The sequence below is a fragment of the Phalacrocorax aristotelis genome, chromosome 6, assembly GCF_949628215.1.
Source record: "Phalacrocorax aristotelis chromosome 6, bGulAri2.1, whole genome shotgun sequence".
In the NCBI taxonomy this organism is placed as follows: Eukaryota; Metazoa; Chordata; class Aves; order Suliformes; family Phalacrocoracidae; genus Phalacrocorax; species Phalacrocorax aristotelis.
The window spans coordinates 9121171-9144931 of record NC_134281.1 but is presented as its reverse complement, the minus strand read 5'-3'; the positions used below and the strand labels follow the sequence as shown (position 1 = coordinate 9144931).

The window sequence follows — 23761 nt, the reverse complement described above, 5'->3', positions numbered from 1 at the left end:
GCAATTAGAGTTCCAAGATGCATGGAGGGTAATTGCACACACTAAAAATAGGTGGTGGGAAGACTGTCCTGCTCAGCAGGATCTGATTCACTTTCGGGGTGACTTCTGCACACACAGGAATATTCTGGTGTGAGACAGAAGCTGGGAGAAGAGAGTTTACAGAGAGATGAGATTACAGGAAGAATTTCTATCACACGCATCCTTCTGCATGAAATATGCACCAAGCAGGGGCTTTACAGAGGCTCTGGAGATCTGAGCTTGAGGAACTCCAAACAAAAGTTCAGCAGCAGAGATGTGGAATAGCCTTAGAAGGGAACATCCGTTTTATGCCAGCCAGCAACATGTATGGCACTGGAGTCCGGGCAGTTCAGTGGCTGCCACTATTGATGGAGAGACTCCCTAACCACACGGCTTGCCAGCACCCATGGAGATCCTGCCCTGCTCAGCTCATAACCCTTGCATGAGCACGTGCACACACGCGCCTAGAACGGCATTTAACAGCAAGCAAAAAGAAAGGTTTAAAAGTGGAATTCAAACACCAAACCCGCTTAAGCACACTCCTCAGGCTGCCACCTGCATGCTCCTTCTGTTTCCTACCTGTGCCTCAGGTGTGCTCGCTCTGCTCCACAGCAAGGAGCATGACAGCTCCGCAGACAGGTTAACCCCCTCCCTCGGGCTGGTGTAACCCTTTAGGGGATACCCATGTCTTGTCGGTACAGGCTCATGGTAGCTGGTGTATGCAGCTAGCTCGCTGATGCCGTTCCCTGCCCAACCCTCCCTCCCTAGACCAGCTAGGCTGGAGCAAATGCACCAACTGCTGCAAGGTACTTGCCCTGACAGGCACACGGCTCAGGCTGTGGAGGAATGTGACATGAGAGGTCCTGGGGAAGAAGGAGCCCTCAGAGCAGATAAAATCCACAAGACCCCAGCTGAAGGTAGGGGCAGGGTCTTTGCACCACTGCAACCAACATCTTTTAGAGCAGAATGCACCACTGAAGTCCAGGGAACCCACCAACGAGGAGAAATCGTACCAGGTGGATCCCTGCCCATCATAAACTACCACTGCATGATCAACTCGAGTTTTTTGAGGACATCAGCTTGAGACACCTAGAGGCTAGAAAAGTGCTATTCCCCACCGTTTCTGCAGGGCCCCGGACCGTGCCTGCTGCAAAGCAAATGGGAGATGGAAAACACAGCTGCACCTTGGAGCTGTGAGCAATCCCTTCTCCCTACCCCGGCTCCTTCAGATACTCTTCTGGAGGGAGAAAATTTGCAGACTGAAGCACCAAAGGCCCAAGAAAGGGAAGGAGCAAAGCTGCTACTTCCCAGCTCCAAATACCCTCGGCCAGGCCTGGTGCCTTTCCCAGCACCTCGCTCCTTCCCACCTCAGAGCATCGGCGTCAATCCACACTCGGGAGCTGCCTCTGCCCTCGTGAATGACTGAGCACACACAAAGTCTCTGCAGTCTTAACTCCAGCTAGCTCTTGGCTATGCACCAAAAAAACAACCCCGTGCAGCTCAGACAGCTGCACGTCCCCAGATAACAGCAGCAGATGTCTTCTGCCTAGAGGTCTTGCTGGCAGAGGGTGGTCTGTGGTGCCGGGGCTGGGAAGCACAGCGCTGCTTTTTGCAGCACGCACCGCTGGCGGGTCACGCAGCCTCACCCGTGGCTGAAGAAGTGCTGGCTGTGTCCTTCCTTCATCCTTGCATTGTCACCATGCAGGTAGCAAAGCAGCTGGCTCCTGCTGCGTCACCCCATCAGCTTCCTTCCGAGGCAGCAATGAGTCTGTTGTCCCTGGTTGCAAGAAGGGTGGGAGCAGTCTGCTAGGAGGGAGGGGAAAACTAGGGGTGTAGGCAATAAAAGCAAACTAGGTGCGTGCAATATGCAAAGCATCTGTGCCCTCTTGCTGAACCAGGAAAGGACATTTTGCATCTTAGAGGAAATTTGACTTTTGCTTGATACTCTGCTGGTGTGATGCCTAAATCCTCTGCTGCTGAGGTGCGTGAGCAGCTGACCCTCCCCACAGGGCACCAGGCAAAGTGGAGTCCCTTCCCACAAAAGCTAGCCCTGTCAGCATCAACAGCAGTCCCAACAGAACAGAACAAAACTTCACTTAATTGCTCCCAAATAATCTGATATTTTTTGTGCCTAAAACATAACGTCTGAACCCCTTCTCCTTCCCAGCCCCCACAAATATGACAGGGAACATCCGAGGGAAGCACTGCATGGCATGTGGGCTGCACCTGGCCAGCTGCTACAGAGGAACATCTCCCTTCCACAGTCACCTGCACCAACATGCTACGGTCAGCCAGAGCAAGCGCAGAAACCTCCTCCCAAAGTGCCTCTGCAGTGTTTTGTTTTACTTGGCCAACTGGCTGGACAGGGCTCTCCCAAATCTCTCCTTGGGATAAGAGTTTGCTTCTAAGCAAAGCACCAGCTGGAAATGAGATAGATGGTATACGGGACAGTGAGGTCATGTACAGAAAAATGCATTGTCTATATAGGAGGGAAAAAAATTTTTTGACCCCAAATCTGCTTCCTTATTAAACTAACATCATATCTCACTTCAGCAAGCATGGTGCTTGCTTTAGGAGCACCGGTTCATATTCCCTCTGACAGCCAATTATCAAACCCGAGTCCCTTTATCTCAACAGGGTGCCACCAGCCAGGCAACTTCTCCCTTCCTGCTCCCAGACAGAGTGCATACATTGGCTGTGAACCCCTCCAGGCTCCAAAATGAAGCTCATGCACACACCCACACGTGCGCGAGTGGCTTGGATCCCACCTGAAAGAGGCAATTGCCACCCATCTTCAAGCAGCTCCAAGGAAAGCAGGGGGCTGCTCCCCTGAGATATGGAGGTGGAGGAGGCTCTGTGCTGGGGTGCAGGATTTTACCATGCTGCAGCCACATACTGGGGTCCTTAAGATGGTAAAATCCTGCACCCCAATTCATAGCCTTCTGTATCTTAGGGCATTGCCTACTTAGCATCGTCTGGACTGGTAACATGGTAAATTCCACAGGGAACAGAGAATTGCTTCCTACAGGAGTCAGCGTGCCTCCCACACCTCACCAATTGCAAACACATGTTGCAACTAATAAACATCAGTGGTTACTACAAACTTACAGGATCCACAAACTCCCAGCACCATTCTCTCCAGCTCAGCATGCGCTCAGGATCAAATTCAGATGCTATAGCAGACACCACTGATGCTCTTCACAAGGCGATGTGTGAGACTGTTTCAGTAAGACATTTCTTAACAAATAGCTTCTCCTATCAGTAGTTCCTCAGGGTGCGAGGAAATTGGCCTCTCCTCCCCATTACTTTCCTCCCCTGCGCCAGACAGGCAACTGGGAGCCAAACCACCTCCTTTGAGCCTTGCTCCGAGGGACCGAGCTGAGCCTGTGCGTGCCACAGTGCTGCGGCTGCTCTGGGTGCAGGGCTTCTTTCTCCTGTACATTAGGCAACAACAACATCCACAACAAGTGCTTCTTTTCCACTGCCAAGAAGTTTGTTGTGGTTCCCCCCCCACCAAGATCCTACCCCAGGCTGACGACAAACAGCAGGCGATGGGCTTGCAGGGATGGGGTCACTCTGCTCCATGCTTGTAGAGGACCAGGTCCAGTTCATACCCAGTGCTCATCCTAAATCATCAAGCGTGGATCCAAATCCCACCCAAAAAAGGAGCTGGAGGTAGAAACAGGGTCTACAGCCAAAGCTAGACCTCAAGACTGTCTCATCATATTCTGAAGGCAAAGAGCACCTGCCCTTGGGTGAACATCACCCTAATTTAGCACACGAGATCACGAAAGGCTGCTGCTGGACCATTAGCGGGCAGCCCAGTTTGCCAGGCTATTTGTACAAATGCATTGTGGCATCAGCCCAAAGTCCTACCAAAGTCAGTGGGGTTCCTTCAAGATCTGCTCTCTGCATCTCCAGTCCCCAAAGAACAACACTGCAGCACCATCATTTAAAAAAAAAATCCCACCCTTTGGGCAAGGAAAAACCTAAGTAAATCTAGATTTCATTAAATTTCTTCATCAAACACTAACATTTGGCTACGGGCAGGTGCTTGGCACTTGAGTGGTCGCGGTCACTTGCGTCAAGTCATTGAGTTGTATGTTGGGGCAGTTTTCCAGCCCCTCCAGGTTGGAGGTGGCCTGCACTAATGTTCCCTCACAAGGGTCATTATATACCTCATGCTACTAAAAGTCCAAGCTCCCAATCTTCCTGTGAGGTAGACTGACAGGTCTTGAACTACAACTACAAAACCAGCATTGCTTACCCCATGCTGAATAAACATTTGCATGACATTTTGACTCAGGTGTTTAAATTCTAGAAAACATCTGACTTTATCAGCCTGAATCACAGACAAATACCACCAAATATTACCACTAAAGGCACCTTTTCAGAGAACAATTTCACACATTCACATCAAATACTCAGCAACTGCACTTACCTCTGGTTGTAGGGAATGATGCCCACCCAATCCAGAAATAAAACCAAAGCACCCCAAGTACCCTGTACCCACAAACACCTTCTTTTAAAGCAAGCACCAGGTTATGATGCTCCATATATTTTTTTCAGTACTACAAGGTAACAACACTGGGAAACTCCCCAGGAAGCTGCCATCTCATGCATCTCCCTGCTCCCACCCTCATGAAGACACAGCTGGACCCTGCTGCTGGACCTCAAAGCACGCCCTACAAGAAGGGTGGCCCAATTCTGACCCACTGGGAGCCGGTGGTGCCACCTGCTGTGTGGAGCAGCCAAGGTGAAAAGACAAACTCTGCTTGTCCTCCCATGCCTGCACCATGCTCTCCGAGAGCTGGGGAGCAAGGTGTCACCTTCCCTTGCACCTCACCCTGCTTGATTTCCAGGAAGGGAAGACCTTTGAGGGGCCACCCAAACCCCATCTCTGAGGAGCCACCCACACCCCTGGTGACAAACAGAGAAGACCTGCTCACCACCAGGGAAGGTCCCCTCATCCGCTGTTTTAAGGCAACGCTACTGTTTTAATTAGCCTTAGTGTTTAAAGTCACAGTGAAATATATGTGGCTCCTAGAGATCACTTTGTGGGTAAAACCCTGGCACTGCTGAAGCCATTAGCTGAATTCACATCGACACCAACTAAGCAACAGCTTTATTGATTGGTCTTAACATATTACTCAGGTTTACATAATTAAATAGGGTGTTTACCTTGTACCCCTCTGAACTAAAGCATCAGCATTGGCCGTAAGGGGTTTGTATGCACTCACCACTAGTAGCAGTGTTGTGATGGCTGGATTCTTACTGCTAAACCACACAAAAACAAATTAAATACTCCAGATAACAAAAAATTACATAGGAAAATGACTTGCTGACCGCTTCCCACTTAGGTGAATGGAGAACGAGTGACTCATCATTCAGCAGAAGGAATTACAAGTTGTGCAAGAGGCAAACTGCTTCAGGGAGAGTGTCTAGACTACGCAAAGCAAAGCCATAAATAATACCTTTCGGAAACAACAGGCTTTACCAGGGCTTGGAGCTGCACCATCTGATGAGTCGTCTTCACTCTTAGTTCACATCACCTCTGGTCCGAGACGTGCCACCGATAACAACTGAACTGTCAGGCTATAGATCAGGAACTGCAAAGTTCTACAACAGCCAAAGACCAAGCTCACAGGCTGTTTAATTACCTGCTTCCCAATCCAGTAACTGCAAGTATATAAATAGCCGAAGTATGACAAATATTTAATATCTGCTAGAATTAAATTAAGATAAGGCACTGGCAAAATAAATGATAAGTGTTTTAACTGAAAATAACCATTTTCTGCAGATTCCAGACAATTTGAGCACAATGATCACATTCTGCACTCCACACTGCTAAGGAATACTGCACCTCAGATGTGCCAGAACTTCTTCCCCATGGCAGCGCTCTCCAAGCAGCAGGCTCACCTTCACTTTGGGGTTGGCACAGAGCTGACCCAGGAACGGCCCTAGCTGAGAGCCCAGCCACAAGCATAGCTCTCATCTGATGGTGGCGGTGGCCAATGCCCACACTGAGCCAGCTAAGCAGCGACGGCAGCCCCTAACTACTCTTCCGGGGTTTTATGGGCATAGCACTAATAATTATCTTACAAGCTTTGCTGCAACTACAGAGCTGTGCCTGGAGTCCACCTCACACTTGAGACCTGCCTGGACCTTGCATCTCCGTCTTAAACAGCACTAGAGAGCAATGGAGGAACAGACCGAAAAGAAGCCAAACATCATATTTACCTCTCCTCTCCTGTGGAGCTGAGAAAAAACACACCTCCAAGGGTTTCTTGAGGCCGACAGGGCAGAATCTGACCATAAAAATCACAGCAGCTTTCTGCTGGAGGGACTAAAACAAGTCCCAACACCACCTAAGTCACAGTCTGTCCCAGAAGAACAATGCGTTAGTGGTTTTAAGAGAGAACTTGTGTGAATATGACGTGAAAGTAACAACCCAACCCATGATAGGGAAGAAGTTTGTGATTATTTGGATGGCTGCGGTAGCTTTACTATGTTCCTAACTGTTCTAGCACCTGCATGCCTGCCAAAATGGCAAAAATTTGACATTTTAAGATGCATCGTAACTGATTTAACAGAGTTTCTGATCCCTCATACCTGTTCTGCATTAAGCACCATGTTTAAATCAATCACCATTCAGCAAAGCACAAGCTTAAGCGCGTTGCCAAATTTGACAGAGAATTTTACTAATGCACCTGATGTCATCCCACAGGTTTACACAAGGACCCAAATCACAAGCCACTTCTCACAGGAGTAGCTCTGGTAATTTGCAACTAAGCTGGAACTTTTGTCATCCCACATTTGCCCTGCTGGGAACTGATTTACTCTCCCACGTGCCGCCTGCCTGCTCCCTCGTTCTGCAGGGAGGAAAAACAGTGACAGAAAACAGATGATGGCAACCATGACTGCAGCAATACCTGACCTAATGAGCTCTCCACATTTTATCTCTTCATGAGTTCTTCCTGCTGCCACTTTCCCAATAAGTGTTTTCAAGGAGCTGGGGATAATCTGGAGAACATCTCCCAGTTCATGCTATTTTGAATGAGCAAACACCGATTCCTGGGCTGCGCTGTGCCTTTTGGCTGCTGCGTTTTGGAGGTATTTAGCAAAAGGTATAATCCACATCCAAGGGCACTTGGTCTGCATATCTGCAAACACAGACATGTTGCCTGACTTCCCCAGGCTGCCAGCTGAGCTCTCCTCCCAAAGTCTTCAGACAGTTGGGCTCAAGCAGGGGGAGGCACAGAGCACGGCCAGTCGTCTCAACTCTACTTCCAACAAGTCAGCGTGAGCTAGAGTAAAGACTAAACACATCCTGGGCAAGCTATTACCAAGCTAAGTGCCATCTGCAGTACTAAAACACATTGTTCTGAGAGCAGAGCTGGCAAAGCCGCTTTCCTCCTGAGCTGCATTGTGAGCCTGGAGACTTTGGTGTCCAGCAAGGTCTAAGCTCTGATGAGAGCTTTTCCTCCCAGGCCACATATTCAGTAGGACTTTTGCTCAGATTCCCCAGTGTCTAGTAAGGGCTGCCTGCACACCACCACCTCCCTCCCACCTGGGATAGGAGATAAATACAGATGCCTCTATTTTCACCAAGCTTTTAAGGAACAAGTATTTTGCAGACCACTGCCTGCCTGTCAAATGTGCCTGGAATTCAGTAGTGGCTTAAAAAAGAAGTCCAAGTGGGAAGACAGCACAGGTACATATCTAATAAGCCTTTTTTTTCCCTTAGGAAACAATGCTAGTGAGTTTTAAATAAAAGAACTTACAGGTAGACATCACAGATATGTAGCTACTCAAGTGAAGCCTTACCACATCAACATTGAGATAAACCTGAAGCAGGTGTAGGCTTGAACACACTGATCTAAAAACAACTTTTACTCTCTGTTGCTGAAATTTCTGGGGTGTCAGGATCAGAAAAATAGCAGCTCTGAGCGACATTTGCTTGAATTCATCTTGAAATCTGAAACAGAGTTTGTTACTGGAATAAACAAGCAATGCTGTCATGCCCACGTGCATGTATACACTCAGCTATGCCATCCATTCACACATTTCCACTGCTCTCTTTGCTCTCATATACGTTATAATTTATCAAACCACATGTAACGAGCTTTGTGTTGCAACAGTACCTTAAGTACCTTTATCTCACGACAGCTCACAAGTGCTGTAAAACACCAGGCTGCATTTTCCGGCTCCGGAGCACTACACACAGGCGTGCTGCTACATAACCGGTACCCGTGGTGCCTCACACCACTAACACAGAGCCCCTGGGGCTCAGGGTACCGGCCAGCTCTGATACAGCAGCGCTGCAGGATCAAGGAGGGAGGATTACACACCTCAGGGGAGGTACTACGGGGATCTTCAGCCCAGGCAAGATCTTCAGTACTGCAACTGCAACAAAATCAATTGCTTTCTTTTCTGAGAAAATTGCAAAGATGATGAAGCTACAGAAGCAGCGCAGGCTCTGGGAGCTCGGCAGGGGCTCTATGCAATGCAGCCCATCTCAGGCCCTGTGGCCCTCCCATGGAGACGGGCTGGCTCTTATCAGGTAGTGCAGCCAGGCAACTGCTCTGCAGGGCAACAGCCTCGACTGCAAAGCCATGGTCACCCTGCTTGGGCTGTGCTCAGTGGTGGCAGCATCTCCTGTGCTAAAGGGGAGAGCTGTGGGCCAGGTGAAGCCAGCTGTCATCCTCCTCCTTCCAGTGCCAGGCAGGACCTGCTGAGCAGGGCTGGGCACAGGTCACCAGCCCACGCTGCTACACAGGTCCACAAAAGCACATCTGTGGTGCCTGCTCGGCATCCCCCTGATGCAGGCATGGGGTCTGAGCAGCCCCACATGGAGCGTGGCTGGTCCCCATGCCTCGGCAGAGCCCCAGCAGGGCTCCCAGGTATCCTGCCTGAGGGCAGCCACTGCAGCAAACAGATCGGCAGGGTCAGGCCCTCACACCTCCACGGGGCCCATGTGTGCAGTGGATCAAGAGCCTCCCTCCGCAGCCTCTCCAGCTGGCACACACAGGGGAGGCAGGCGCACGGTCCTGCACACCAGAGTGGGGACTGCAAACAATGACACCTGAGGGTTTTCTGCTTCCCATTTCTCCCAAATGAAACCCTTCCCTTGGAAACAGCAGGCTGTGAGGGTGAAGAAGCAAATGACACATGGAGAGAGAAGCAATTCATCCCCCATCCTACTGATGGGGAAACTGAGGCAACAACTCCCACTGGAACAGGACCAAAACCTTGTTTTCTCCACCTTCCCCCTGAGGAGCAAAATCTATTTTCTCCACCCTGATGAGTCTTGGAGCACCCGGCATTTCCACCATTACTGAAGGCCCACAAATACACAAAGTCCCCACAGACACCATTCAACCTGGCAGAGCCACCATGACATAAGCTTGGTCCCAAGCGGGAATGAGTCCCATAGCTTCACCTTTTGGTCCTCCTCAAGCCAGAGAAGGAAGGGTGGGCTTTCCCAGAGGGATGTGTGAGGGAAGCAGAGGAGCACATGGAGTCCAGCAAACTCCAGGCTCTGGCAGTCCTTTAACTGTCTTTAACAGGAATCTTGGATAAGGAAAAACGGCAAGGATTTAGTCCCAGGAACCTGCATGACAACTGAATATAAGGATATACAGAAGAAAAACCCCAGAATTAATTCACCTTTAAAAGGGTGAATTCAATTTGACATGTGTTGTCAAGTTAAATTTAGCTTTCCCAATTCCATCTCACTGCTAAGTTTGAGGGGAGACAGTAAGCCCCCAAGACACACCTATTTTAGCTTTTTATACAAAATACGCCAGAAGCATTTTCCTACATTCTTCATTTCACAGAGAACGGATTATTTTCTCCCACGATCCTGTGTAACTTCCCCATTCCCTCAAGTATTGCTGCCAGTCTATAATTTTTCTCATTACTCCTCATTTCTTTGTTTCACCTGTATTTTATTCGTCACTTTTCCTTCCTCCCCTCTTTCTGTCCCTTCATAGCACAGCATTTTGATTTCAGGGGCTATGAATCACCCTTCTTCGCAGCCACTCTTCTCCAGACTGCTAAGGCACTGCCTGCTCCTTTGGAAACACTCCTTTTCAATCTCAGTCCACTTCTATATGAGAAAGAGTTGCAGGGCTTGTTTGTTTAAATTTCTTCAAAACTAGCAACTACTTAAATTCCATTATCTTTTTCTAATGCAAAGAAGTTGCACGGGAAACCAAAGCCAAGATGACTTTGAAAATCCACATTCTATTGAAAAGGGTGTAGGCAAAAACCAAATGTACGTGTGTGTATATAGATATATATTAAAAAACCCAAACCTAGCTACATCTTCAGCTATGCACTTTGCTCAGCACACAAAAGCAGATCAATCAACCTTCCAGCAACACCAGATTGTCCTATATTGCCTTTAAACTATATGCAGTACGGATACACTTTCCTACCTCCGTATGTTGCAATGACTAATAATAGTCCTGTGGTGTAGCAGAACTGAATGTCGTTTGCATCAATACATCCAGGAGTCTGCCTGATTTGTAAAGGTCATTTGTGAACACAGAACAGTATCAAAGCTAAAAACTGCAGTCTAAGAAACTCATCTGAAAACAGAGAAAAAAATTCAGCCAGCTGTTCCAGAGAGCTACGTCCCATCACAGACCTGACCCTAGCTGCCACAGGGAAAAAGTTGGCTGCATTTGACTGAAAGGTGCCCGCGTTCGCATTGCAGAGAAACTTAATTTCTGCCCTGGCCCATGGGCTCGTGCCTCAGCAAAGAAACAAGCTCCGAGACAGCTCCGCGGATGGGCAGCCCAGGTGAGGGGCTCCTGCCCAGCCTCTGCCTGGAGCAGCGCACGGCCCTGCCGCAGGGACGCATTTGGGCAGGAAGAGTCAGGATTGTGGCAGCGACTTCATTGCAAAGCTCTGCTGCCACATCTTGCTGGGAAGCCAGCGTCGGGGTGCTCACCACGTATAAACACTTGCAAGAAGTTGAAATGAGACTCAGTAACTCCCCAAGCCAGTGCCGGCACTCCCGGTTAAGCGAACTTTGCAGCAAGCATGGAGTTGCAGAGTCCCTTTGTAGGAGGCAAGGGCACACACCTGGCATTTTCCAGCAACGTAACCCATTTCTCTCCTTTCGACAACCTTTAGATGGCCAACATCCCAAACTTCCCGAATCCCGATGTTGCGTAACAAGGAGCAGTGCCATATGTCATCGCGCTGGCTCCGTGCGGGAGACCACGGTAGGGTGGCTGGGGGCTTCCCCACGCCCCGAGACGGGGTTGCTGCCAGCCAACCCCACCTGTGCGGGCCCAAGGTGCCCTGCGCCAGGACCGCCCTTGGGGTGCCCGGGCGGCTGCGGGCCTGGGGAACACCTGCGTGGGGCTGCTGGGGAGCGGGACGGAGGCAGATGGGCAGAAGGAGCGGCAGGGGAACAGGCAGGGATGCGAGCAGCGGGGTATTTAGGGGAGCACGCGGGGCACAGGTAAGCGGGGGGCAGAAGGGCGGCTAGGGGAGCGGGCTGGGGGCAGGCAGGCAGGAAGGGTGCTGACAGGGGGCAGGAGGACAGGAGCAGCCGTGGGGCGGGTGGTGCGGGCGCAGGCAGGGGGGGCCGGGCCTGGCCGTCCAGGCAGGGCAGGGCAGGGCAGCGGTACCTTCTGCTGCCGGCGGGCCATGTCGGTGGGCTGCTTGGCGTTGAAGGGGTAGGCGATGCAGCGCATGACGAAGACGTAGAGCTGCAGCTTCCTCTTCCTCTCCTCCTCCTCCCGCTGCAGCCGCTCCAGCTCGTCCTTCTCCTTCTCGCTGGCCACCGAGGGGCTGGGGCTGGCGGGCCGCGCCGCGCCGCCGCCGCGCCCTCCCGGCTGCAGCCCCCCGCCGCCGCCGCCGCCGCCGGCACTGCCGCCGCCGCCCGGGCCCTCGCCGGGACGGCTGGGCGAGAGCCGCGCCGCGGCGGGCGCCAGCGGCTCCTTCCCGCTCTCCTCCTCCACCAGCTCCTCCGACTCCTCCTCGCTGGACGACGGGTCCAACATCGCGGCGGCAGCCGGCTGCGCTGGCTCGGCTCGGCGCGGCTCGCCTCTACCCGGCTCCGGCTCCGCTCGCCGCCGCGCCCGTGCGCGCCCCCGCGCCGCCCCGCCCTCGCCCCGCCCCACCCCCTGCGCGCGGGCGCTGGCCGCGGTGCTGTACGGCGGGGGGCGAGGGAAACAGCGAGCGCGAGGGAGCGGCCCCGCCGCGCATGCCCGCTGCAGGCGGCGCGAGACCGCCGCCGCCGGGGGCGCCGACGTGGCGGGCCCATCGGGAGGGCGGCGGGCTGCCCGGTGTCAGGCCGGTGTCCGGGGCCGCTCCCGCTGGGCCACCGCTGCGTCCCCCGTGTCCCCACAGCCCCACACAGACACTGCTGCGTCCTCCGTGTCCCCGCAGACACTGCTGTCTCTCGCACTGTCCGCACAGCCCCACAGACACCGCTGTGTCCTCTGCGTCCCCACAGCCACGCAGATATCACTGTGCCCATGGTGTCCCCACAGACTCCACTGTCTCCCGGCATCCCCACAGCCCCACACAGACACCACTGTGTCCCCACAGCCGCATGAGCCACACGAATCCTTGCAGACTTGAGGCTCTCGGCAAGTTCGCTTCCTGCTACGCAACTCTTCTTGCACCTCGATGCAACTAAAACTGTTCATCAAAAAGCAATACTGCCAATATATATTTCACCTGAGTCACTAATTATTACATGTGTAATGATGTCGTGGTGTTCTGCTTTGAAGATTACCTGGAGCGAGCCAAGGACTTCAGGAGCAGCTCTGAGGGATAAATCAGTGAACACACCAGGTGTTTTAATTTTCAGTGATTTTCAGATCTGATTGAGACTTCATTTGCGCATACGTGTGTATTTGTGGTGGGTGGGTGTTTTCAAGGTTTGTTTTTTCTGCTCAATTAGCAGTGCTTCCTTTGTAAATGTCAAAATACCTGTCACCTGTTATATGTGTTAATAAATGTTTGTTTCACTTTTTGGGAGAATAGGTAAACATCGACTCCTGGTGATGGGGTTGTGAGATAGCTCATGGGAGGGGAGATGGGTGCTACTTCAGACCATGTGTTTTGGGATTTTCACATCAGCTGGGCTTCCTGAGCTCCTTGCCTACTTCTAATTAAACGCTCAGTGTAGCAGATGAGTCTGGAAAAACTTCAGGGCCCTGCATTTCCGAAAGCCACAAGAAGCAGCTGAAAGGTTGGTGCCTTTCCCTGTTTCTGCTACCCTCACCTGCTGGAGCTGTGCCACCCTGCACGCCCCGCGGGGCTGTGTGCAGGAACAGCCACGCTCGCTGGCTGGGCTCACTGCCACCGCTGCAGGAGCCCCTTCTCCTGTGGGGACACTGGCAGCAGAAGGGGGGGCCAGTGGCCGGCTGCAGCCCTGCAGCTGTGCGTGCCATGCTGTGTGTCCTGCCTGGGGTGTGGCAAGTCCTGGGGATGCTGAGCTCCCTGCAGGGAAGAGCAAAGCTGTCAAGTTCCTCAAAGCAAAGTTTTCCCTGCGCTCCCTGTTGGGAAACCTGTTTTGAAAGGCTGGGATTTGGAGCCTCACACCCCTGACATCACATGGGGATATCCATGGCTCAGTCTTCTTGAGACCAGCACCCAGGAGGGTGTCTTGCCCAGGACGGCAGGGTGAGCTCTGCAAGGCACAACTGCTGCCCTTTGCACAGCCCCAAGCCCTCTCCCCCTACAAAGATGCCAGCTGCAGGGAGCCCTGAACCCATTGGGTGTGGGTAGGCTCCTACAAGTGCCAGATGCCGATGCGCACTGACACACCAGACAGACACAGCTCCAGCCCTGTTTCACCTTCACACCAGGGAGGAATAACTTTCCCCCTTCTTGTTTGCCTCACTCATTGGCAACTCCTGGAAAGCAACGCTGCATTTTCTGCAGCAGCACAGTCAGCAAGTCAAATAAATACTGCACATCACATTGGAGATGTTTAAAACTGGAACAGCCACACAGCTTGCTCTCTCTGGCTGCTGCTTTCATCTGAGACCACCTCCAGAAATGGACCTTTAAGTGCCCGGTTTCTCAGGAGCTGCTTCCAGGATTGTCCATCCAACCCATGGGCTGACAAAAGCCGGCACAAGCCATGCCAGCATCATACCGGGACAACTCGCAGTCCGGCCGGTGTTTGGGGCTAAACAGTGTCAAGTGAGCGCACAATGCTGCTGCTGGCAGGCAGCTTGCTGTGCGAGTGGCAGTGCTGGCTGCAGGGCAAGATGGTGAGGATGGCTGGCAACGCGGGACACTTTCCTACATCTGCGTCTTCCCGTCAATCTGGGAGAGGAAAGGACACACGATGTGGTGTTGGGATACAGAGGCTGGTCCAAGCTAGAGGTTAGGAGAAGGTTTTTCAGCCCCACCCAGCCTTCCTTAGTATAATTTCACTTCATGCCTCCCTATTTATTATCTCCTCAAACAAACAAATAAAAGTGCCAAGTTATTGCTGTGATGCTACTACCCCTCCTCGCCCAAGGGGCACGGCATGTAGCTGTGCTGCCAGTCCCTTGCGATGGGGACAGGTCATACAGCGACTTCTAGTGCATTTTGCCTGGCACATGGACCCAAACATGACTAACACAAGGATGATTACCACAGGGGTGATGGGAACATCTCAAAGATCTTTTCCTCAGCAAAGTTCTCTTATTTTTTTAAAGTCTCTTTTGAGTTTTTTTTAATTTATGCCATTTCCTTGTTACCCATCAGAAAAACTCGTTGCCCTGAGTCAGGTTGTACCAACTGTGAAGGCAGAAAAATAGAATCAATTACATCAGTGCCTATAATTCTATTATCTATAGGTAACCCCACCACAGAGGAGTAGCCTTTGTCTTTGGGGTTTTCAAGAAAAATGCCATTTATTGTACTGGAGAGTGAAGAAATTTCCTTCTGTGACATGAGGCTGCGGGTGCTCTCCCTCATAGTTGAGGAGGTAGATGTTCGAAAGCTGCAGCTCTCCATCTTCCCTGCCCCAGACATGAGAGCAACAAAACCCTCTAAGACGATCAGAGGAAAATTGGACCATTTTTTATGAAAGGTTTTTTTATCAGTGGTGATGGCTCTGAACTGTTTAGGTAGCTCTGCAGAGGTGGATTCGCTAGAGGAAAGCAGCTGGGGATGACAGAAGCAACTTTTGCTGGTAGGAACATCACAGACATTGCGTATCTATCTATAGAGACAGATTGACTTTTCTGACAGACTGTCAGAAAAGATTTCTTAAATTAATTGACGCAAAATAGATACATACAACCACCAAAAAAAACTGTGTTCTTCTTTAGGAGCTTCCAGAATTATATTTATCCTTCAGTGGGTGAGATCTTGCTCACTGGAGAACTTTGAAATTGGATATGCTTGAAAGGGCCTGAGCAGACATCCAGGCATGGATTAGTCAATGTTCATCTGGAAGTGCTGCTGGTCCAGAGAAGCAGGGACACATCACCTTCAGAGTGATTGACGCTTTCTCTTAATTCACACAGCCTTGTTTTTCCAGTGGTTATGTCTGAATGTGCAGTTACAATGCAAATGCTTTACCCTGAGTAAAGGAAAGAACAAGGTCAAAAGCCTCAGGGCTCTTGCTTTCTGTTTCCAAATACTATTTTTGTCTGGAGAGGTGTATCCAGCTCCCTCTAAAACGTCTTCCACTTAGAGCTGTTCGCATGCTACTGCAGAGCAGCACTATTGCAGCATCTCCAGCTCCAGGAAAGATCCCCTCTGACAACACCAAGAGGAAGAGGATTTTCAATAGCTTTCAGTGTTAGCCACCCCAGACCCATCTTTGTGGCACTCACAAGCAGGAGCTGAGGGGCTGAGGGCCTCCATGGTGTTGAAACACCCCAAGGAATATTATTGCCCTGTTAAAAACATGAACAGCATGTGACCCCTGAATTTCGCATCTAGAAAGGTGATCTGAAACATAGCTGGGTGAGCCAGCAAAGCAGCCGCGTGACAGGCACGACTGTCCGGCACCATGCAGGAGGGGAAGTAGCATGAGTGGAGTGATCATGAAAATTATGTGTGCTTAACTTCCAGTGGTAATATTTCATGGTGGGTAATTGTGTAATTACCCATTATGAGTGCGTAAATGCAGATAAATGAGAGCATTAGCTAAGTAATTTTTGATATTATTTTAGTGTGTTTTGTTGTTTGCTCAGGATACTAAACCAGAGGCTGTTTGGGTTAAAAGGATGTGTAATGTTGGGCAGTTCTTTTTCAAGATACAGCATAGCTGCAAAATCCACGGTCCTTTCTAGCTTATCACTTTGGAGCAGGCTTCAGGAGGTTTCAAAAAATCTGCCCCTACCTATTTGTTCCCAGCATTGTGAATTAATTGCTTCTTCTAAAACACTTTCCAGAAAAATTACCTAATGAGATCCAAGCGCCTGCATTGCCAGCTCTCTTGCGGGTTCCAGTAAGAGGCAATGCACGCCGTGCGGGAATACTCGACCTCCCTGCCTGCTCGTGTTTACATGACAAACAAGGAGCAGAAAACATGCACCCGCCCGGCAGCACCGGCGCCATCCCTGCGGACAGCATAACGCTTCTCACCTCTCCTGGCTGGAGCTACTGCAGCTGCGTAAAGATCTCAGGTGGCCTCAGATGTTGGAAACAGCGTCAGTTGAAGAATATTAAAAGTATTTTGTGAAATGTTTCAAATTTGTTTCCATTTTGTACGGTGTCATAGGGAAGAACCTACTGATATTAGAAAAAATCACTGCTGTAGCATTTGTATCCCTCTCCATTTATTCCCATTAGATGGGAGAAATCAGTGTAGATAATGATTTGTGGAAATTACTGTAAAGAAAAGCAGAGCTGAAGCAGAGGCCCTTGCTTTGGAAACAGAGTGCCTGTGCACGTGGCACTGGGTGCTGCGGCGCTGCCTTTGAAAGCAGGCTGGCAGGACCCAATGGTTTGGAAGAAACCCTCAGAAAGAATAAACTCCATTTAAAGCAGCCATTTGGGAGAGCTTAACTGAATAGCTCCCACAGGGAGGCTTACATTTGCATGAAAAACAAACAAACCCGCACTCTTTTTATTAATCCTGGTTAAAGGCCTAAACCAGAACACTTACGAAATCTAGAAGCAATTAGTGCCTTTGTAAAATTTATGTACACCGATGGCAGCAAGTTTTGGGGATGGTCTAGAAGGGAAAAGTGAGAGTAAAGTGCAGCTCCTGTGCTGTTTAGCCTCCCTGAGATCTCTCGTGGCCGTGGAAAATCGCTTGGACTGAACATGAGATTTGGAAAGCTGGGGCACTTACTGCTTCTCCCCGCCAGTCACCTACTGCACCCACTAGCTCCCGTCCCTAGCCCAGCTCGGGTGGTGTTGGTTAAATAAGCCAGGGATTATTTGTTTTATACCTGCAGTATGCTGGGGATGGATCTGAAAATGCTGGAGGGGTGTACAGGGCCCTCAGCTGGGATTCACCCTCACTTTGAGACCGACTGCAGAGCGGCTCCTGATTTCGGGTGATGTAGAGGTGGGGATGGTGCTGCCCGGTGCCAGCCACCCAGGAGTCACACGTTGCCTGCTGGCTGCCGCTCTCAGCACGTATAGGAGTCCAACATCTGTGATCGTTTGTTCTTCTGGCTGTTACTCACCGCAACCCCGGCCCTTTGGCAATGTGCCATCAAAACGTGAAATAAGTGTTTGCTCAGCTGCACCTCTTGTTTTGGAAAAGCGATTTAACAATACAAGTCTGAATTTTGTACAGTAGCAGGCGACAAGGGAAGGGAAAGAAAAGAGACAAAATAAGTGGCAAAGAGTGCTTAAAAATATGTTTCCGTTAATAAAAATGAGAAATTTCAGCAGCAACTGAAAGAGGAAGCAGAGGAGCTGCTGAGGGCCAGCCTGGGCAGCAAGTAGTGGCGAGTAAATGCTACCTTCTCCTGAAGACTCACTGTGATGTCCTTGGACGCACGCTGCGAGGGGCCGGACAGTTTGCACCCCGCAGCTGGGCAGATTAAAGAACAGCAGTTACAACATTGGATAACGGGAGTGTGCGAGTGGGTAGGTTTGAGCAACACTTCCTTTCTTTTAGGCATGAATACAGTCCGGCTGCAGAGTGCCACTGTGAAACGCTGCGCCTTGGTAATAACGCTAATTTACAGAGGGGAAATAGAAATCCTGGTGTGTCCTGGGCTCCATTTGTTTCACTGTCTCCTAAAATAGCACAGAAAACAATCCTTGTTTCTTGGTAACAGCGTTATATAGATTGCCGTGTCTTCCAAACAGAACAGCTTAAAACGGTGCTCTTTTCACCTGTTCACGCACGCTCAGCTAATATTTACATTGGGATCCTGGCTGTATCAGGGCTGTGCCAGCAGCAAAGCAGGGGCCAGCGAGGGCTGCTGGCCTTGCTTAACCCCTCAGCATCGGGGAAGCGTGGGATGGGGAAGGGAAGAACCAGGCGAGACCCAGTCGCTGCGGCTGTGGACAGTGCAAGAGCCTGCACTATTACCTGCGCTGTGGCATTTGCTCAGCCTTCTCCCTGCCCTGCACACAGAGTATTCACAGCACAGGGCTCCCTGAGTTACAACCTGGGCAAGAAAGTTTCCTTTCTTCAGCACACTGCCATCTCAGAGGGCAGCTTCCAGTTGGTTGAGGTCTGTCCCTCCTCCATAGTGGGACCAGTTATCTGTGTCCTGCTTGGCTGCAGCTGTCTGCTGGGGACTGGCAGAGCCCTCCTGCCAGGAGAGACGGAGTGCCCCGTGCCGCCTGCACCACCGGCAAACTGGGGCTTGCAATGAGGTCACCTCCTGATTTATTTCTGGGTGATGTGTTTGAAGACACTTCGGAAAATCATTTCAGTCCCTCAAAAAAAGTCTGTTGAGCCGTCATTTTCCCTCGCCTCTCCCTCCCTTGTAGGTGCCTGGTGGTCTTCTCCAGACCTGATTAGCATCTGCAGGGAAATGAGAGCTCCCACAGCAGTCAGGCTCCAGAGTCAGAAATAGCCATGTGTGCTGAGGTAGGAGTGCTTATTCCACCCTGTAATTGGATTTAGACATGCCGCAGACGCCGCTGTGTGTGGGTGCTGGTGGCTGGGTTTGAAGCAGCCCTGTCCTCTGAAGGCAATGCTGCTGCTTCCCAGCCCTCTGCGTCCTTCTGTGGGAAGGATGCAGCCAGCACATCAGCTTTGGTGCCTCCTGTGCCTTGAGGCTGATTCTTGTGAACCACCTCGTGTGTTTCTCCCAGGTGCCTGCTATTGCTCCAAGGCGCTGGGAGAGCAAACGCTGCAGGGAGAGAAGGGGTGATGCACGATGAGAGGCACATCAGGGCAGGAGCAGAGGAGGAGAGGTTGAATTGCCTTCTTTGGTGACACAGGGCAGGAGATGGGGAAATTTAACGACAGCATGGCGGGAAACGTGCTGCATGCCCTGGGCCCTCTGCCCTGCTGCTCTCCGCTCCAGGGCTTGGGCAGAGCGTGCTCTCCATGGGGGATGCGCTTGGCCCTGGCACTGGCTCCAGTCTTTGCAGCCTTTTCCTAGGGTTTATTACACCAGGTGTTAAAATAAATAACACCAAAGTATCCTGACCCAGCAGGCCATGAAAGAGGGCAGACTTGATGTCTGCAGCTACTCAGCAAAATCCACAAGCGAGCTGTTTATCTCCACTTTCTGGCCAGACTGGCAGCATCACGTCTGTGTCAAGCTCAGCACCAAAATCCTTTTCCAAACACTACTGAGAGGATTGTACCAATATTTTGCTACCCAATCAGCGCTGGCTTCTAGCTTTTGAGGAGTCTATAATTAATTGCAGATAGGAAGACCACAGGAGATTTATTAAACGCACCCTACTCTGCTAGCCAGGAGCCTGGAAATAATTGCAGCCGATCTATTCCGGCATGCACAGAGCTCCTACAAAACGTGGGCTGGATTGCTACTGTCATTCAGTGCTCGATTGCCATCCCCAGAGTCACTGTGAGTCAAGGTGTATCTATTTACTTGTCTTTAAGTTTCTTGTGGTAGTTTTTCAACTGGTCCTCACATTTCAGGAAAGCACCCGGAGAAGTTAGCAATCGATTTGTAGCAATTGTGCTCTGGCTGAGTGATTGCTTCTCTGAATGTGCAGAACTCCCACTGCTAAGGAAATGACTCCTAATTTCTACTAGGCTTTGAAGTGTCTTTATTCTGGAAAGGCTGATTTTACTGGTCTTCCACAGATCATTAAAAACTTCCAGCTAGTGTTTTTTTCACAGTAATTATGAGCCCTTGAATTTCCCTTTGCATGAGCCACTTCCTCAGGTTTACAGAAGTGACTAGATGGCATTCCTCTCAGGGCATGAATCTCACTTTTTATTAAACAGCCCAATCATAATGAATGCCTCAGAGTCACAATTTTAAAATAAATGCATTATCAGTACTTCAAAATCTATGCAAGTTAATATGTAATATCAGTAAGTAGGACGCTCGAGCAGTGTTTGAGGCACAGAATAAATATTTAATGATTTCTGTTCCAAATTTAGTGTGAAAGTGATTTAAATGCACAGCATGCTCCCTGCTTACATATCAACAATTTGACACAAATACCAGCCGGCTGCTCGCGCGCTTCCCGGCAATACCGCTCGGGTGCTGCGGAGCATCCTTGCCAGTGGCACGGCCATGCTTGCAGCACTTTGAAATTTCTCTGCTATTAATTCAGCAAAGGACCAGCTCGTACTTGGCAAGCAGACTCGACGCTGCTCATGAGGACTTTGCCGTTGCCTTTAGACAGGATGCAAATAACATCCAGCCTGTCGGGTGTCCCATCCAGGAGCTTGGCCATGATCAGCAAAAGCAAAAGTTTGCAGAGGTAGGGGATGGGGGGTTTACTCAAACTTTACTCAAAGCTCGCACTCCTAGAAAGGGGCTGTTTCTGCTATGGTTATTTTGGAAATGATGGTGAGCATCTTGACACACTGAGGCCCACTGGCAGGAGAGCTCTTGGGTTCCCCCTGAGCTGTTCAGGAATTGTTGGATTTTGTTGAGTTTTCCCAAAGGAATTCCTCTTTGAGTACTCCAAATGATCATTTTTTTAGTTATTCACATGGGCAACACCCCAGCCAGACTCCCTTTGGAATTCCTGAAGAGATCCCCTGGGAAACTTTCAGGATCCCACCAATTCAAAGAGTTTGAAAGCTGCTTTTAACCAATCCCATGCCAAGTTTGACGAAAAAGGGAAGACTTCAGCTCTGCCAAACAAAAAGAAGAAACTCAGCTTCATGCCTTTCACTTTGAATCACCTAGATATTTCAGTGTCCCTGCTACAAGCATGTTTTTATGGATGAGTTAGAAATGTACTGCCAGGGCATTACAATGTAAATCTGAAAAAGCCCATGGCTGTGGTTTCGCTGATGGGGACTGCTGTGTTCAGGGGACCTGGGGCGACTTTGGAAAGTCAGTGAAGAGCAGTGCTTGAATTCTGCCTCTCCATCTGCTACAGGCAGCCAGGTCTGACGAGGGTCTGCCATGTGGGCACAGCTGGTGCCCACAGGCACAGCCCTGCTGCCACCTCACCCTTCCCGCTATGGGCTCTGCCTCCCTGGGCAAGGCAAACAAGAAAGCTCTGCCTTATAAAATACCCCTTTGCAGCTGCCTCCCCTGAGTCGGGGATGTGCTCACCCAAACGAGACACAGCTGGTCCAGGCTCACAGGGAAATACAGCCCAAGTACAGCCCCTGGCAAAATTATAGACTGATAAAGCTCCTGAAGTTTGCACTGAGAAAGCAATTTTCCCGAGCGGCAAGAGGTCTAGGTCTACACTGCCGCGTGTGTTGGCTGTGCTTATGCTGCACATTTTAGAAGCTGGTGAAGCAACTGCTGGGTGAATTTGTCCCTTAAAAGCACATTAATGCAGGGAAATATGCCTTTTTACACCGTGGAAACCTCCTCTAATAGTTCGAATACATTTTGATTCTCTAATTTACTGATGGGAAAGGTGCTGAGTTGCACAGATTTCAGCCTCCTAAGTAATTTGACATCTCTGTACATGATATCACACAGCAGCAGCAACAGAAAAGGAAGGTTTTATGTAGGTTTTAAAAGGATCAGTTTGGATCCCTTCCAAGCATTTGTGCAGCATTCGCATTCCTGATTACTCCCCAAGTATTTTCTGTTGCAAGCAGTGTCTTTCAGGTCAGATGCAACATTTTCTCCTTCGGTAAGACACTTGATCCTGGGGTGATATCGAGCACTGTATATATACACATATATAAGCACACACACACAAATTAATATTTCTACATGTAAGTGGTGGTTAAGAGGATAGTAATAGCAGTAAAATAGCTATAGTACTGTCTCAGCCTATTACTTAAAAAGATCATGTTCTTTGTAATGATCCTAGGACACTACTAATTTTAAATGAATCAGAAGAATGGTCAGATCACTTAACAAAACTAATTCTCATGTACAGTCGTGTCTGTGATTCACAGGAGCATCTTCCTGCCTTGCCCTTGGGTGGTGGTCTGAACTGAACACCATTTGCAGAAGTATTACACAGAAACAGAAGAGGTCTTGTTTAACTGCAAATCAAGCTGCAACAGGTAGTCAGCATCATAGGACATAATGTTTCAGTTTGCAGACTTGCCAAATTGCTTGTACCACCACCCTCAGCCAGGGCATGTCTCGCCCTACAGGAAAATCCTATTTCAGCAAGTGGTTTGCAGCAGCTGGTCTGTGGTATCGGCAAAGCCCTGGTATCAAACAGGGACAGCCGCTCCGGTCTCCCAGGGCTAATGCATCTCTCCCCATCTGGCATTGCCTCGAGGGCTGCACATATTCTGGGTTCAAGAGCATCCCAGCTTGCAGCCGCATGGGTGCTGGGTTTCCAGGACACCCATCAGCTCCCCGTCAGTCTTGGTGGGAGTTTCTCCACCTGGACCCTCTTTGCCCTCTGTGTATCCGTCAATCACACACCCTTAGGACAAGTCCTAAACTTCAGCAGTTTTGCAGAGCCACACTACGTTTCTCTGACAGGATTGTGCTGATCAGGACAGAGCTTATTTCCTCTGAACGGCAGGTTTCGAAAAGCAGGGCTGAAACACTGTTTGAACACTCGTTGCTTTATTGGCCTCACTGGCATAATCTCTGGCAAGCTGATTTACTGCAACTGTTTTACTGCATGTAGAGAAGAGGGACCAAGTCTGTATGCCTCCCCAGCAGCTCTTCAGGCTGCGTGGGTAGAATAAAATAGCTCCAGTCAGCCCCATGCCGTTACGGTGAGACTGGGGTTTAAGGATGAAGAAGGTAACATGGTCCTCAGATGGACTGGGAGCAAGGTGGAGAGACACCGAGCTGCACACAGCAGCCTCCCTCTGTCAGAGCCATCAGGACTGAATCTGCTGGGCAGTTCAGCTCCTTCAGAGCCTCTCAGGTTCACCCCACCAGGCTCTGGAGGGACCTGAGGGAGGCTTGTGATCTTGGGCATTGTGCTGTGCATGCACCATGCTGTATGTGCTTGGTGCTGCCTGTGCACCACGCTGTACATGCACCATGCTCTAAGTATACCATGCTGCATGTGCATCGTGCTGTCTGCACTGTGTTGTACGTGCATGGTATTTTACATACACTTTGCTATACGTGCCCTGTGCTGCGTGTGCACTGTGTTGTGCACACACCGTGTTGTACGTGTACCGTGTTGTACATGCACTGTGCTGCCCAGGCCATGTCTGCTGTGTGCATAGCAGCCCCTGCTCGGTGCCCAGCCAGCACAGCAAGGGCCAGCTAGCCTCTGTGAGCATTTG

At 50.4% G+C, this 23761-nt stretch overlaps 1 protein-coding gene across 9 annotated transcripts in view; it reads right to left on the bottom strand.

The window, feature by feature from the left end:
- Positions 1-12097, bottom strand: part of CADPS (calcium dependent secretion activator) — a 225979-nt gene extending 213882 nt beyond the window's left edge. For 5 of the 9 annotated variants that reach the window (XM_075095785.1, XM_075095790.1, XM_075095786.1 and 2 more), the window contains exon 1: positions 11667-12096. In XM_075095785.1, the coding sequence (XP_074951886.1) occupies positions 11667-12041 (375 nt within the window). In that variant the 5' untranslated portion in view covers positions 12042-12096. Of the gene's footprint in view, positions 1-11666 lie in introns of all 9 variants that reach the window. The other 4 variants (XM_075095783.1, XM_075095787.1, XM_075095784.1 and 1 more) reach the window with 1 other exon arrangement.
- Positions 12098-23761: the final 11664 nt, after the last annotated feature.